The sequence below is a fragment of the Carassius gibelio genome, chromosome A16 (genome assembly GCF_023724105.1).
Source record: "Carassius gibelio isolate Cgi1373 ecotype wild population from Czech Republic chromosome A16, carGib1.2-hapl.c, whole genome shotgun sequence".
NCBI lineage: Eukaryota > Metazoa > Chordata > Actinopteri > Cypriniformes > Cyprinidae > Carassius > Carassius gibelio.
The window spans coordinates 6370859-6385434 of NC_068386.1; the positions used below are offsets into that span (position 1 = coordinate 6370859).

At 38.7% G+C, this 14576-nt stretch overlaps 1 protein-coding gene across 1 annotated transcript in view; it reads right to left on the bottom strand.

The window, feature by feature from the left end:
* The window catches only part of LOC128031063 (sterol regulatory element-binding protein cleavage-activating protein), a 16460-nt gene extending 2336 nt beyond the window's left edge, over nucleotides 1–14124 (bottom strand). The window contains exons 1-19 of the mRNA XM_052619279.1: nucleotides 13948–14124; nucleotides 10680–10880; nucleotides 9558–9678; nucleotides 8679–8836; nucleotides 8344–8552; nucleotides 8127–8232; nucleotides 7800–7972; nucleotides 6280–6406; nucleotides 5605–5717; nucleotides 5129–5223; nucleotides 4939–5037; nucleotides 4580–4792; nucleotides 3622–3986; nucleotides 3368–3514; nucleotides 1364–1565; nucleotides 1164–1279; nucleotides 516–1026; nucleotides 348–433; nucleotides 154–236 (exon numbers count right to left, since the gene is read on the bottom strand). Of these exons, the coding sequence (XP_052475239.1) occupies nucleotides 154–236; nucleotides 348–433; nucleotides 516–1026; nucleotides 1164–1279; nucleotides 1364–1565; nucleotides 3368–3514; nucleotides 3622–3986; nucleotides 4580–4792; nucleotides 4939–5037; nucleotides 5129–5223; nucleotides 5605–5717; nucleotides 6280–6406; nucleotides 7800–7972; nucleotides 8127–8232; nucleotides 8344–8552; nucleotides 8679–8836; nucleotides 9558–9678; nucleotides 10680–10801 (3046 nt within the window). The 5' untranslated portion in view covers nucleotides 10802–10880; nucleotides 13948–14124. The remainder of the gene's footprint in view (nucleotides 1–153; nucleotides 237–347; nucleotides 434–515; nucleotides 1027–1163; nucleotides 1280–1363; nucleotides 1566–3367; nucleotides 3515–3621; nucleotides 3987–4579; nucleotides 4793–4938; nucleotides 5038–5128; nucleotides 5224–5604; nucleotides 5718–6279; nucleotides 6407–7799; nucleotides 7973–8126; nucleotides 8233–8343; nucleotides 8553–8678; nucleotides 8837–9557; nucleotides 9679–10679; nucleotides 10881–13947) is intronic.
* Nucleotides 14125–14576: the final 452 nt, after the last annotated feature.

Genomic DNA, 14576 nt, shown 5'->3' on the forward strand with positions numbered 1-14576 from the left:
TCACACTCAGACAATACAGACCAAAATTCTAGCTGAAATTAATAAAAATATATATTCAGAATAAAAATTACCACTTTCCTGGTTTCATTTATTTGAATGACATTTCCAGACCTGGTTTTGTAATTTTTTCAATTTTTTGTTGACATGACTCACCGCGATACTGCAACAACCCAAGAGGCTTGGTGACCTCCACTGTGAAGAAATCCAGTGAGCCATTTAAACGAGCAGCCACAATTCTGCAATTGAAAATATCTCCATTAGCAGGAAAACATAAGTCCGGTGATTGGGTGTGAAATGAGGGTGTGGCTTATATATGAGCTTGAGCTTCACATTGTTATGAAATGCACCTGTTATTGAGAAAAGCCAATGCAGTGATTCCAGATACTCCATCTTCATTACTGCACCGTAATGATCCCTCTACTGCATCCCACAGCTGAAGCGAGAAAATAAGGACATCATATCAATCACACTGATAGATCAATGTTATTCTTATAAAAGCCCTCTCTTTCTCTCACCTGCAGTTTGCCACTGCTGCGGCCCGTGGCAATGAGGTTACCCCTCAGCTCCATGGCCCACACCGAGCTGTCCCAGTCGCCATTATTCTGTGGGGGGAGCTCTGGGGGTAACACAGGCTGGTCCCCGAGGCTACGTCGCCTTTGTTGTGAAGCTGGAGGAGGAGAAGGCGGGAAGGCAAGTGCTGGCGAGGGCTCATGCTCCTGGTACGCTTTCTCTACCAATCCCCCAAAATCAAAGCCAGAGCTGCTTAAAGTCTGAGATGGGGGCGACGACCCAAAGTTGGTGTCGATGAGAGGGGTGAGGTCTGGCTGGTCCCCAAACAGGGCAGGGTGTGCAGGGGTGGTCCTCCTCCTTATTGGGAAGATATCTACATCTGGTCCTCCCACAGCTCCTCCTCCTGGTTCCCGAAAATCTGCCCCCAAGAGGCTCTCAGCGTCACAAGCACTTAAGTGATCCCAGCCATCACGGTGCTCCCAACAACCACTGCTGCTGCTGCTGCTCCTGCGCAGACTAAAAGTGGATACACATATGTAAAAATACAATTTAACATGTACAACAGCATAAACATATATTTTTTGAATATTGCATTTATTAGGGATCATACAGTGGGTGCAGGTCAGTTTAACTGAGTTTATACATATCCTTACCCATTGTTGGGTATGACAGTAAGACAGTCTCCTGTCTGTGCGTCCCACACACGGATGTGTCCCGCCAGACAACAGCTGGCCAGCAGCATGCCATCACTGGCCAGACACTCAATGTCCTGAAAAGAGATGCCAAATGTAATTTGATACATCTCAGAGTGCATTTATGGAAACATGTCAGTGCATGTCAACTGGATTCTCACCATGCTGTGGCCTCTCAGCAGCAGAGGGGAAATTTCACTGATTGGTGGCGAGTAGCCGTACTCGTCGCAGGGCAGGTCCCCACGGCGGCGGCGCCCATGGGGAACCCCGTTCTGCCCGTAGTTCCGAGGGCAGAGCACACGATACAGACAGAAGAGTAAGAGAACTAACACCACACCAGCGAAAAGTCCAAGAGCTGCCACCCTGAACAAACACACATATAACAATAAATGTCAAACAAAATAATTAAAAAGCCATTATTCAAAACAAAGCCAGATGGGGGAGTGATTGAGAAACCTGACACTAAACACTCCTTTTTTAATCTGTGTGGTGAACTACTGTCACAGACACTACACACTTCACCTTTAATGAATGGGTCAATCAATCAATTTAAAAGTTAGTATATGAGCATGAGCCCCAGCAAAACAAGTCTCTCTTGAATCTCCACTCCACCCACCTGCATGAATGGGAACTCAGAGGTAAGCATTACATGCAGAATTTTGAACAACATCTGAGCACGTGCACACACTCTTAATATGTCCTCACAGTGTAAATATACCACAGAAAAAAAAAGAAAACAAGGCAGGGGGCCAAAGGAAGAATTAGGTAGAGCAAACTGACCTAGATACAACTGATGTGTATCTAACAACCATAATGTCCTCATAGATAAAAACTGGGTTTGTCTCTGCAGCCAGATATTTAGATCTCCAGTGTGTGCTAGTATGAGATCTGAATGAGCACTCGTAGTAAATCAATGACAGTTTTTCCATGTATAAATGAAGAAGGCAAGGGTTTGTTTCTTTAAAAAAATATTTTGACCATGAGGTTTAAATCCTTGACATTTGTTCACAGAAAGACCACAAAGGAAAGCGGTAATACATGTTTTCTGAGAAAAGTCATTGAGCAACTAATAGATTACTAATGAATGACTACTGCCTGATCTATAAATACAACACTGTGAACAAAAGAACAAAACAATTCCATTCTTATTCTAACCACCCTCTGAGGAACACCCAAACATCATAGGTGTTTTATGACAGTTTTCTATTTATTGTTACATGACAAGGCGGGTGGAATGTGTTTTTGTGGTGTCACTTACAATTCTTGCTGTAAGTTCAGTTACATCTAGTATTACACTATAAGAAAAGGGTATTAGTTTTCATTTTCTTTAGGGGGCAATACATTTGACCACTGAAAATTTGAGGGCAATATAAATATAAAAAAAATCTAAACAATGCAATACCCTAATGTATAGCATGCTATACATTTATGTCATGCTTCAATCCTAATAATAACCCTAATTCATAAAGAAATAAATCATTAAAAAAGTTGGGTTCAGTAGAATTACTACTTACAAGACAATAATACTTTTACTCAACGAGGATGCATTTAATTGATCAAATGTGAGAGGAAAGAACAAAAATTCTATTTCAAATAAATGCTGATCATTTTAAAATGTTATATTCATCCTATCATAGTTTCCACAAAAATATTAAGCAGCTCAAATGTTTCCAACACTGATAGCAAGAAATGTTATGTGAGGACCAAATCAGCATATCCGAATGATTTCTGAAGAATCATGTGACACTCAAGACTTGTGTGATGGCTTCAATATCACAACAATAAATTACATTTCAAAATATTAATATAAATTTAAAATAACGGTTTAGTAATTTAATATATTTTTCAAAATTCATGTTTTTACTGTATTACTGGTGAAATAAATGCAGCTTTGATGAGCAGAAGAGACTTCTCATAAACATTAAAAGAAATCGAACAGACCCCGAACTTTTAAATGAAATCAAATAAATAAATAAAATTAAAATAAACAAAAACAATAGGAAAGCAGCAATGTATATTTGTTGTTTCATTTCTTAAAACATCTGGTGCATTGTTGCCCAAGCTATGGTTAATTTGTTATAATAATTCAAACTGAATTAGTGACTGCAGAAGTGACATTTCTAAAAGCAGGTAGAACACCCAGACAGCTGAAGTGTGACACTGACTTGTAGAGTGTGAGGTCTGTCTGCAGATCGGAGGTCTTGATGCTGGGAGGAGGAGCGTGGCGTGTGTCCTGGGGATGGCGTGTGTCTATGGCCTCTTGTGGGCTTAGATGGAGCGTGACGGGGATGACTGGAAGAATGCTGATGTACCTGAGGGCAACAGACAGGGGCATAAGTGTGTTACACAAAAGATAAAATAAGATGTTAAGAAAGGGCCAAAATCATATCATCTATCAAGAAATGAGAGAGTAGCCCACCTCTTTGCAAGAGTGATATTGTAATAGCTAAAGAGTGAGGGCCAGTGGCGGAAAGAAAGCCGCCTCCATAGCTCCTCATCCTCAGGGCCCCAAGTGATCTGGGGGCTGGACACAGGGGCAACTTCTGGACGGGCTGCTCGGTGACCCCGGGATTGGTTTTCGGGTAGAGGAGTGGGTTCAGGGGCAGGAAGCACGCTCAGTGTGCTGGTTGGGTCTCCACCAGGAAACACTGGAGCAACGCCCAGGTGAGGAGGAAGCCCCGCCTCCCCAAGAGGGCTCTGCTCTGACACCTGGGCAGCAATGAAAGTCCTCAGACCAGCAGGGTCCGTGTAGACCAAGATCCCAATCCAGATCACAGTGCCAACCTATTAAAAACAGGGACAACACATTCAAATAAATGTAAACAATATTGTATGCTTTCTTTATTTTTATGCATATAATTTAAAATGTTCAAAAGTTTGGGTTCAGTAAGATTTGTAATGTTTTTAAAATAAGTATCTTTGCTTACAAAGCCTACATTTATCTTATAAAAAACCAACATCTATTTACATATTACAAATTAAAATAACTTTATTAAATTTATAACTATTTTAATATTTAAAATCTTTTTTTTTTCCTGTGATGCAAGCTGAATTTTCAGCAGCCATTACTCCAACCTTATTATTGATAATTATTGATAATAATGTTTCTTTTTATTATCAATTTTGAAAACAGTTGTACTGCTTACTATTTTTCAGGATTCTTAGATGGATAGCAAGTTCAAAAGAACATAATTTATTTGAAATAGAAATCTTTCGTAACAATATAAATGTCTCTATGGTACTGTTACTTTTGATCGATTTAATATTTATTTGATGAATAAAAGTACTCTAAATAAATGTTTTATTCTTAATATTACATTGGCACTCGCTTTCAGCTCAAAATGTTGCAATGAAACTTTGAAGGGTGTAATTTTTACCATGATGATTCTCTGGGCCAGGCGTGTGCGGGCTAGGAAGTACACCACCCTGAGCCTCTTGGGCAAGCGGAGGTTTCGGAACGCAGGAGCCTGAAGGGTGATGGTGTGGGGAGAAGGGCGGGGTGGCGGAGGGGTCTCTCGTGGACGTAAAGGGCCTGGTTTAGGTGGAGGCATCCCCGCTTCAGCTGGGAGACGCCTGTTCAGATCAGCCAACTGTTTACATAGAGAAGTGAGAATTGAGAAAGGTGAGAAAAAAAAGAACATTCCAGATACTCAAATGAAGCAATGAATGATTTGTGTATTTCATGTGGAACTGTAAAATACATTTCTAGAATGTTCTCTATGTGGGTGGTTCTCACCTCCATGCGGCGGATGTCAATAGACAGCACAGTGGTGAAGAAAAACATCTGCAGGAAGAAGTCGGACACCAGACCCACCACAGCAAACAGACAGAACTCCTACACACAGAAGAAAAAAAAAAAAAAGAGGGAAATGCACAACTACCACCAAAAGCAGATCATATATCAGAGTTATTTACAAGAGTTTCACCTGAATTGCTGGTACAAAAGTGAAGTATCCAATGAGAATTATGCACAGTTCAGTGGCCATATTCTTCATGATGGACCAGCTCTCATTGCTTAGACCTTAAGACAGAACAAGTGGTGATTTAATTTGGTCTAATATTCACATCCCATACTTGGGAAAAAAAAAATAGTAATCAAACAGCACAAGAAGTTGCTAAGGACTTATATATAAACGTTACCTACAATAAATAAAATGTTTAAAGCAGTATTTTTCAAAACATATGTAGCAATTTTGACATTCTATATTTTTATACATAGTTTTTAAACCTAATTTGCATATAGTTTAGTGGCAAAAATTATTAATTAATACATATAACCTTTTTAAGTGTCACTACACAACAGTAAGACTGAGTGCTTAGTAGTGAATGAGCTGTACTAAAAAAGGACAAGAAAATTCAGTGCACATATTTTAACAGTGCAGATGAATGCATCATCTCTGACCTTGAGCAATACGCAGCTTGACTTCAAGGTCGACAGGCGTTGACACAACAGACTTGGTGAGGACAAGGACATTTTCCAAACCAATTACCACCACAAGGTAAGGGAAGATTTCCCTGCAGAACAGCAGCGGACAAAACAAATCACCCTCTGAAAATCAACCAAATCTAACCAGAAAGAAAATTGTTTAAATAATCTCTGATGTGAAAATAATATGAATGTGAGGAACGTGAGGAGCTAGCTCATTATTGATAATAATATCAGAAAAAAGAAAAAATTCTGTCAGACTTGACTTTCTGCATCCTTGTTGTATTTTGGATCAACATGGAGTACACATGTGGACTAGATAGTGTGTATGTATTGACTGCCGCCTGTCCTAGTAAACCAGGTCAAATTTGTTTGGACAGCTTGAGCTCACACCACTGTGACTGTAAGTCCACACATGCAGCCTTATAGGCTGGAGGACGCCTATCCCTGCCCACTCAAACACTTCCTGGCAATATAATTCCCCTAAACGGCTATCATTATTATTGACGTCTGGTTATACATCAACCTGCTCAGAGATCAAACAGTGACATTTTAATTCCCGAGGGATTAAGTCTATAGCAGCCCTGTGATACTGATGCACCGAATCATTCTAGTGGTATGAATGAAGGCGTGTTTTGGCTGAGCTCCTACCCTCCGTTCAGCGTGGGTGTCAGGCCAAACAAAGTGCAGAGTCCCACAGACATAAGCAGAGAGCTGAGAACCGTCACCACAGCAGCCAGAGCCAAGCCCCATTTGGATTTCACCATGTCGATCTTTCCTGTGAAGTGAGAGGCAGGGATTACCAGAATTATTTTCGTCAAGAGCATTTTCAACGTCACTGAGCTCTTGAACATCCATTCAAAATGCTGCTGGAAAGAAGGCATGTGAATTCTTGATGCTGAACGTGCTGTTCTGAGGATAATCACCAGACCAGACTGAAACAACCTTTGGCAAAAGCTCAGTCAGAAACCAAACAGCTATGTTAATCTAAAAGCTTTCTGCTGCCAATTTACTGCTTTTCCCAGAGGCTCCTGGAAAAAAAATCTATGGAATGATTAATAGAGAAAGAACAATAAAGAGCAACAGAAAACACTATGAATATTCCCATTTCTGGCAAGCACTATATCTACAGTCATTTTGACTCTGCCGTTCCCGTGAATATAATAAGAGTAATGGACACAAATCAAAGGCTCAATAATATTACACTAGCATAATTCACTACAGAATTTACAGCAATTTTCAATATATCACACAAAACCAAATGTTTTTGAGGCATAAACAGATGTGCATATAAATCATCCAACATCAGAATATAAGCACTGTTGATAGTTCTTTGTTGATCTATGCAAATATATTCACCATGAAGGTTATAGAAACTAAATGCACATCAGATACTCCCTGAGAATAGGTCGCCCTTTAAATAAAATAGTTATGGAAACATCTACAAACATGTTAAGAGAACATCACCTATTGTTTCAAATCAGAGACATAGTATGACACTCTGTTCTAACTCCAGGGTCAAGAATGTACAGGTGCGACACATATTCCGAAACCAGGAAAAAAAAATGCAAAAGGTTTGGTGATTGGAAATATTTCTTAATTTTGTATTTTTTTTCCAAGATGTCTCATGTTTACCATATATGCATGTGTTTGATCAAAAATACAGTAATATCGTGAAAATTTTTACACTTTATAAAAAAATAAAATAAAGTAAAAAAAAAAAAAGCTAAATTCTGAGCGGCATTTAAAAAATACATTATAAAATTATTTTGAGAAATATATTAATAAAGGAACCGTTAATTTTAAAATCGCAAAAAAAATTATTTTAAAAATGTCATTTATGCCTAGGATAGCAACGTGTGACATGATTCTTCAGAAATCATTCAGACATCATTCAAATATGCTGATCTGGTGTTGAAAAACATTTCTTATTGTAATTAATGTTGAAACTGTTGTGCTGATTTATATTTTTCTGGAATTCAAGATAACATTTTTTTCCAGTATTTTTTTATGAAAGTCGATTTGAAATAGAAATCATTTTTAACATTATAAATGTCTTTACTGTCATTCTAATGATCAATTTAAAGCATCCTTGCTAAATAAGATGATTAATTCCTTAAAAAAAATAAAATAAATAAATGACACAGAAAATGTGTAGAGGTGACACTTACGGGTGGAGAAGTAGATGTAAGCAAAAAGGATGATGTAGGTGGTGACCAGAGGGATGAGCTCAGCGATGCCAATCTCCTCTTTGAAATGGACATGCACCATGTGGTCTTCCCGCAGACTGCAGTTCACTGAAGGATGAAGCTGTTTCAGACGTGCTCGGAGACTGGCTACAAACCTGTCAAAAATCACAAACACACACAGGAGATGTTAAACATTTTTGAAAACTATGATTAGTTCGCTACAAACAATATTAAAAACAAAACTAGATTTTGAAAATATAACGCCAGTCTTAGAAACCACAGTTAATTCCAAATATTGCAAAGGCTGACCTTGCATCATAGGAGCTTAGTGCAATTGTGATGGTGTACGTCACCAATCTCTTCTTGCTGTACATGCTTACACCCGTCTGCTTCCCCGGGACACCAAAGAGTAAATCTAAAAATCACACAGAGTAAAAATGGGGTGAGTGAGTGCACAGGATACTAAACAAAGCGTGGGTAACTTTAATTTGAGCAGAGATTAAATTTTATTTGTGCAGATTCCTGCCTTTCAGAGTGGCTGAAGTATGAAGGCCTTTGGGTTCATGTTGGTGGACTGTCTTCAGAAGGTCTGGATCTGCATCAAACAGGTCACGCCGATTCTGCCAATAGTTGCCAGGGGATACCAGCAGGCAGCCGTGCTCTGGAAGGACCGCCTGCATGCGCCGCAACCCTGGCAACAGGTCCGTCACCTGCAAGCACAGCGCCTCCAGACTTCTAAGAAGAGAAGCATAATGAAAAACGGAAAGAATGAGGTTAAGAAATGTGTGGTAACAAGCGCAAACATAAATCGTTTGAAATCAAATCAACAGAAGCTTATAATTCAGGGTGGGAATATTAGACCTGTCTGTGTAAACATGGTTTCTGATCTCCTCCAGAACACTGAAAACACGCCCAAGGGGAGAGCGGAACACGTCCACAGGAACCAGACTGTTGTCCCATGGTGAGACCGCTGCCTTGACCAAGACCTGCTGGATGTAGGCCACCGGAGGACCCCGATACTGCAGGAAAAGCAGCATTTTTAGATTAATAGTATCAGGTCTTCAAAAGAAACTTGACTTTTACATTCTCAGTGGTGCTTGACCAAGCTAATTCCATGATGCTGAAGTGTGGCAGGTGGTTGTTTGCTGGCCACAAGTGTAGATGTCACTTTTACATTGCAAGGCAATGGGATTTTCTATTAATGGTCTTTGTCCACCAGGTGAAATTGTCTTTTTAGGTCAGATAGATAAGAAAAGTAACAATACACAAAATGATTCAATGCCATATTAATGTCTGTAACAGTGTAGCACACACCGCACACCGAGCATTTGCAAGGTTTACAATCTCTAACCAATGCCTGCCTTGGCAACACGCCAATAATTCCACAGAAAGGCTACATTCCTCAAAATTGTTATATTGTAAACAACCATTCAAACGTTTGTGGTCGGTAAGATTTTTTTTTTATGTTTACCAAGGCTGCATTTATTTAAATAATAACAATATAGAAAAAGTAAAAAAAAAAAAAAAAAATTTAACTGCAGTGATTCTTCAGGACCATTCTGATTTGGTGCTTAAGTTATATTTACTATTATTATTAATGTTGAAAACAAATGTGCTGCTTAATATTTTTGTGGAAACAGGATTCTTTGGATTTTCTATGCATAATAATGCTTATTTCTAAAATGCACAGAACTTAAATTTGTATATTGTTGTATATCAACTGAAAGCATTTAATTTTACCCAATCAGGGCGCTCAGACAGGTCGCCCTGGGACTCATGGGATGGGGTGGAGTAGTCTCGTACTCCAGTGGTGAACTCGACAGGCCCTGTTCCTGGCAGAGGCAGCTTCAGCAGAGGATAACTGTTAAAGAAAGGGTAAAGCATGGAACAACAAAGCAATCTATTTTTCAAATTCCTCACAGACACGGTACCTCATGATGAAGAGCCCATACAAGATCCATAAAACAAATCATATTTGAATGAAAAGGGCGATAAGTATGCAAAGTTGTTTTTGCATGTTTACTGACAGTTTTATAGCATTCAATCAGTCAGTCACAGGTGCTGCACCAGGAGGGAGCACAGATCAGTATGATTAACTTGTCATCTCTGATATCCTCAGGCAAGCTCTAAGAAAGCCAAGGATAGAAAGTGTAAAATTCTTGTTTTTACTAAGAAAAATGATTGCTCAAGACCCACAATACTGCCTGCAGGCTGCAATACAAACACGGAAGGACTGGTAAACTCTCCAGATGGATGATCATTCTGTGTGCTTAATTTGCGTTCAATTCAGTTCAACTAAGTTCTTTTATTATCTGTCTCGAGGCTGAGTCAAGCTATTCTGTGTAACTGCCCAGTATCTTCTCGTCTCTAGCTGAGAAAGAACTCATCTGTGTGGCAAAGCCTACTTCTGTTCCTCCAGGCAGCTGTAGACACTGGGCTGTTCTTTGAGAGAAATGTTCACTCACTCACTCACTCACTCTTTTCCACATGGATTTTGCCCCTTTTTTGAATTGTCAGACATTTAATTCACATTTTGCTGACTGACGCTAAAAGAAAAGGCATGAGAAAAGCATTCAGTGCTCCACTTTTGTGCTTGTGCTACACACAGTCCTCCTGGCACAATCTTGCTTTCGAATCAAACTGTGCAAAACAACTGACCACAAGCCAGTTTCCTTCCTATTTAGCCCTCTCTCAGCCGAAAACACCCCACTCACAGATTTGTTCGGATAAGCTACTTTTCCCAACTCACAGGAGTACATAAAGTACTTCAACCTTGAGAGAGTTTGTGTGCCTGATTAGTTTAAATCTCGCTCCGATTCTATTACTTCCTGTTTGAATCAAATATCATGACTGCAGACTCACCAGCAGGCCAGGATGCTGGCAGATGTGAAGAGAATGATGGGAACTGGGTAGGAGGCGCATAGCAGGCCGTGCCGGTAGAAGGCGGCCGAGATGTTCTGCCGAAGCCGCTCTCTCACCGTCATCCTGGGGGGAGGGGTCAGCTGATGGCCATCGAGTCTGCGTGTGCGGCCAGTGCGAGTGCACCGGCGGGCATCCAGGGATCTGCGCAAACAAGCATATACACAACTACTCTTGGATCTCATTCATTGTGATGTGAAGGATATGTTTTTTTTTTCCACTTACTGATAAAACCCCAAAAAAATCCTGAAAAATTTGTATCACTGCTTCTACAAAAATATTACTAATAAAGAAATATACAAATGGAACTAAATTAGCATATTAAAATGATTGCTGAAGACATTGCTTAAGGCTGAAGTAATGGCTGCTGAACATTAAATTTCCAAGCAATCGCAGGAATAAATTACATTTGAAAATATATTAAAATAGAAAAATATTATTGCTATGTAAAATAATAGTTCACAAAAATTATGTTTCTATAGTACATTTAGTCAAATAAATGCAGCCTTGGTGAACATAAGAGACTTCTTTTAAAATTCTTATTAACTCCAAAACATTTTAATGGTAGTGTATTCATTAAAACCCCACCTAGATGAACAAAATGCTATAAAAAAAAAAAAAAAAAAAAAAAAAAAGAAGGAGTCTTGCTCATGGTTAGATTATGATACCCAATGCAATAAATAATGTTAATGATTTTAACCTTACTGTAATGCGTTACCAACCAACCAGTGCCACTCTCCTTTCAAACCAACAATGCAAGCTACTAATGGCAGATATTTCAAGAGATGCGCTGAGAGGAATTTTAGAAATTTCCCCAAAAGGATCCAACTGAACCTTCAAATGAAACTTTGAATGCCTTAAATGAATAGTTTACCTAAAAATTAAAAATCAGTCATGCACTCCCCCTCATATCATTCATAAATCTTTCTTTGGTAGAACACAAAAGGAGAAACCTTCAAGTTTGTGCTGGTCATCCTTTTAATGCAATTTTAATTAATCCAATAAATAAATTTTTTAAATGATCAATTTCATAGTACCTTAGGATTGTTGTATATACAATACTGCATCAATACACACAATAAAAGCAGTGACAATAAGAACTGAATTAAAAATTAAATTAGAATTGTCAGTAAATGCATAAAAATTACAACAATAATTTAATGCAGCTAAAAGCTAATGCAGATTTTAAGGTCAACAATTGAATAACGAGAAACTTTTATAAGACTTCTAGAACAGTAGTCATAAGAAACACATATATGATAATTTCATTATTTATTTGCATCCATCCTGAAGCTTGAAACCCCAATTTTTACATTAATTACAACAGCTCTAACAACACAGACCTGTTTGTTTGCCATTAAAATGAGAGTCATGCACATTTTAAGAAACATGAGAGTGAATAAATTAATAATGAAAGAATTTGAGGTCAATTATTCCTATTTATCTGAACTTTTATCTGAAGAGTTCCTTTCCTATTCCAGCATAGAGGGTTAAGACTAAGTTTGACAAAGTCTCTCTCTTTCTCATGACTTCTCTCCGTCGATTGCTGAATCTGGAAGATTTTCAAAAGAACAGAGTCCAGAGACACCAGTCTGAAAATCCTGGCAAAGCCAAAAGGCAATGACCATAAACTCTTGAGAATGTGCAGGCGCAGGCTGATAAACACGTGCAGCTGACAGACAGACAGACAGACAGACAGATCGGTTTGTGCCAAGCAACCCTGCTTGACAATTTGGTGACACAAGAACCTGGTAACTATCATGCTTGCTGGGATACAACTTCAGAGTGAAAAACAAAGTTGCTGCTTTGGACAGAACCAACACAAAGTTGCTGCTTTGGACAGAACCATTAAAACAATGACAACCACCTGAATATAAACAGTGCATGTCATATTTTCACCCAGCAATGCTTTTATTCACATAGGGCACTGAAAATACACCAGTTTTACATCGGTTTCCAAAATGAAGGTAAATAAAAACCACAAATCTGACATTAAATGAAAACATCAAGACCACCTCATGTATTAAAAAAGTTATCTGCTGGATTTATGTCTGCATCAGAATGTCCCACTATAAATTATCTGACTTTAAATCTACTAAACAGTCAGGGATATCAGCCTGCTCATAATAACTTCCCACCCCCCAAAATACCTTTCAAAATCAGTAATGGAGTAAATTATTCAACATTTGTAAATAATTAACTAACACAACAAAACATGCATTTAAGCCAGAAATGTTTACAGTTTCTTAAACAGACTTATAAACAATAGTACCAAGGTACAGTGATGATTGAGACGGTCACACCATTAAAAAAATTTTTATACTTATGTTACTCATAGTAGCGTGGTACTTTTACGGTATCGATCAAACTGACGATAAGCACTATACTGTAATAATACAAGGCGCGGTGCTCAGTCTGATGCAATTCCACGTTTCTTCTGCTGTCAGTCAAATAAACGTATAAAGCTTATGGTCACTGAACTACATATGAATACAGTTGTTTTGCATTAACTCAGTTGTCTGCACTGTCCTGCATTGCATGCCTTTTATAATCCATGAGATATTATTATCTTTGTGTAGTGCAAGGAGATGAAACTGATGCACGTTTCCATGACATTAACTTTAGCCGAGCGGCTAACGTTTTAGCATTAGCAATAGTTCGTGGTTAAAGCACCTGCCAGTTTTATTTGGATTAACTTGACATGTGTAGACAATAAATAGAACACATCAGACATTAAATGCGCATTTAATCACCTCAATGTGCCGGTGTTTCGCCGATTTGTGCTACTCGCTCAGATTGTGCCAATTTACCTTCCGTTAAAAAGATAAGTTATGTTAGTTAGCTTGCTAAAATGCTACATATCAGTTTATGCTACCAGCATCTTTTTCATGTGGTTTAAGGCTTTTTTTAATGTCCATAACTACCCCTACTCTAAACCTACCCGTCCACACCTACTCTTACCCCTAAAACAATGCAAATATATTTTCGGTAGCACAATCTGATAGGTAGTTTAACGTTAGCATGTTCATCAGTACAGCGTCAAGCTATAAATTATACATATATCTAAGAAGCGTTTTGACTGCATGTTACTGGACCTTTTAACAGAAATAAATAGTACTAACGGCCTGCCATGCTTCTAAAATGAACTAACGCTGATTCAGCAATCCATATGAACACAAACCAAGATAAAAGCACTCAAACCATCGCTTACCCTAAAGACAGATTCTGCCTTTCCTCTTTGGGGGTTTGTTTTAACGGTGAATCGGCTCCTGTTGAGTTCCAGCAGTCTGGTGGATGTAAGTCCCTACTGTTGTTCTAGCTGTATCGTTTCAGCTAGTGTAAGCCACTCTCCAACATGAGTCATGACCCCTCAACTTCAACCTTCAGCGGCAACCTACGACCTCTATGGGCCATGACAGGAAATGTTAAAGCCCTAAAACGTATAGTACTGCGAACTCTACTGGCCACAACGAGAAACTGAGAAGTCGAGTGTGGCGTGAAGACAATAATTTCTTCTTAAATGTAATTATAATAATTTCTTCTTGAATTTATCTAGTTTGTTAAATTATTGTGATATATTTGTATTATATTAACTCCATGTATTGTAATGTAAGGAAAATTCTCAGTTTTCATTATTTGCTGACAGGTGAATTTAAACACGGTAGTCCTTTAGAAGCACTGGGGTGTTAGCCATTAGTTGATTGTTTAAATTTAATTTATTTTAGAGAGAAGATAGTACGCTTTGTATAACTTTTAATTCGACATTTCTTGCGCTGTGTTGCAGCAGTCCCTGGTGGTCTAGTGGTTAGGATTCGGCGCTCTCACCGCCGCGGCCCGGGT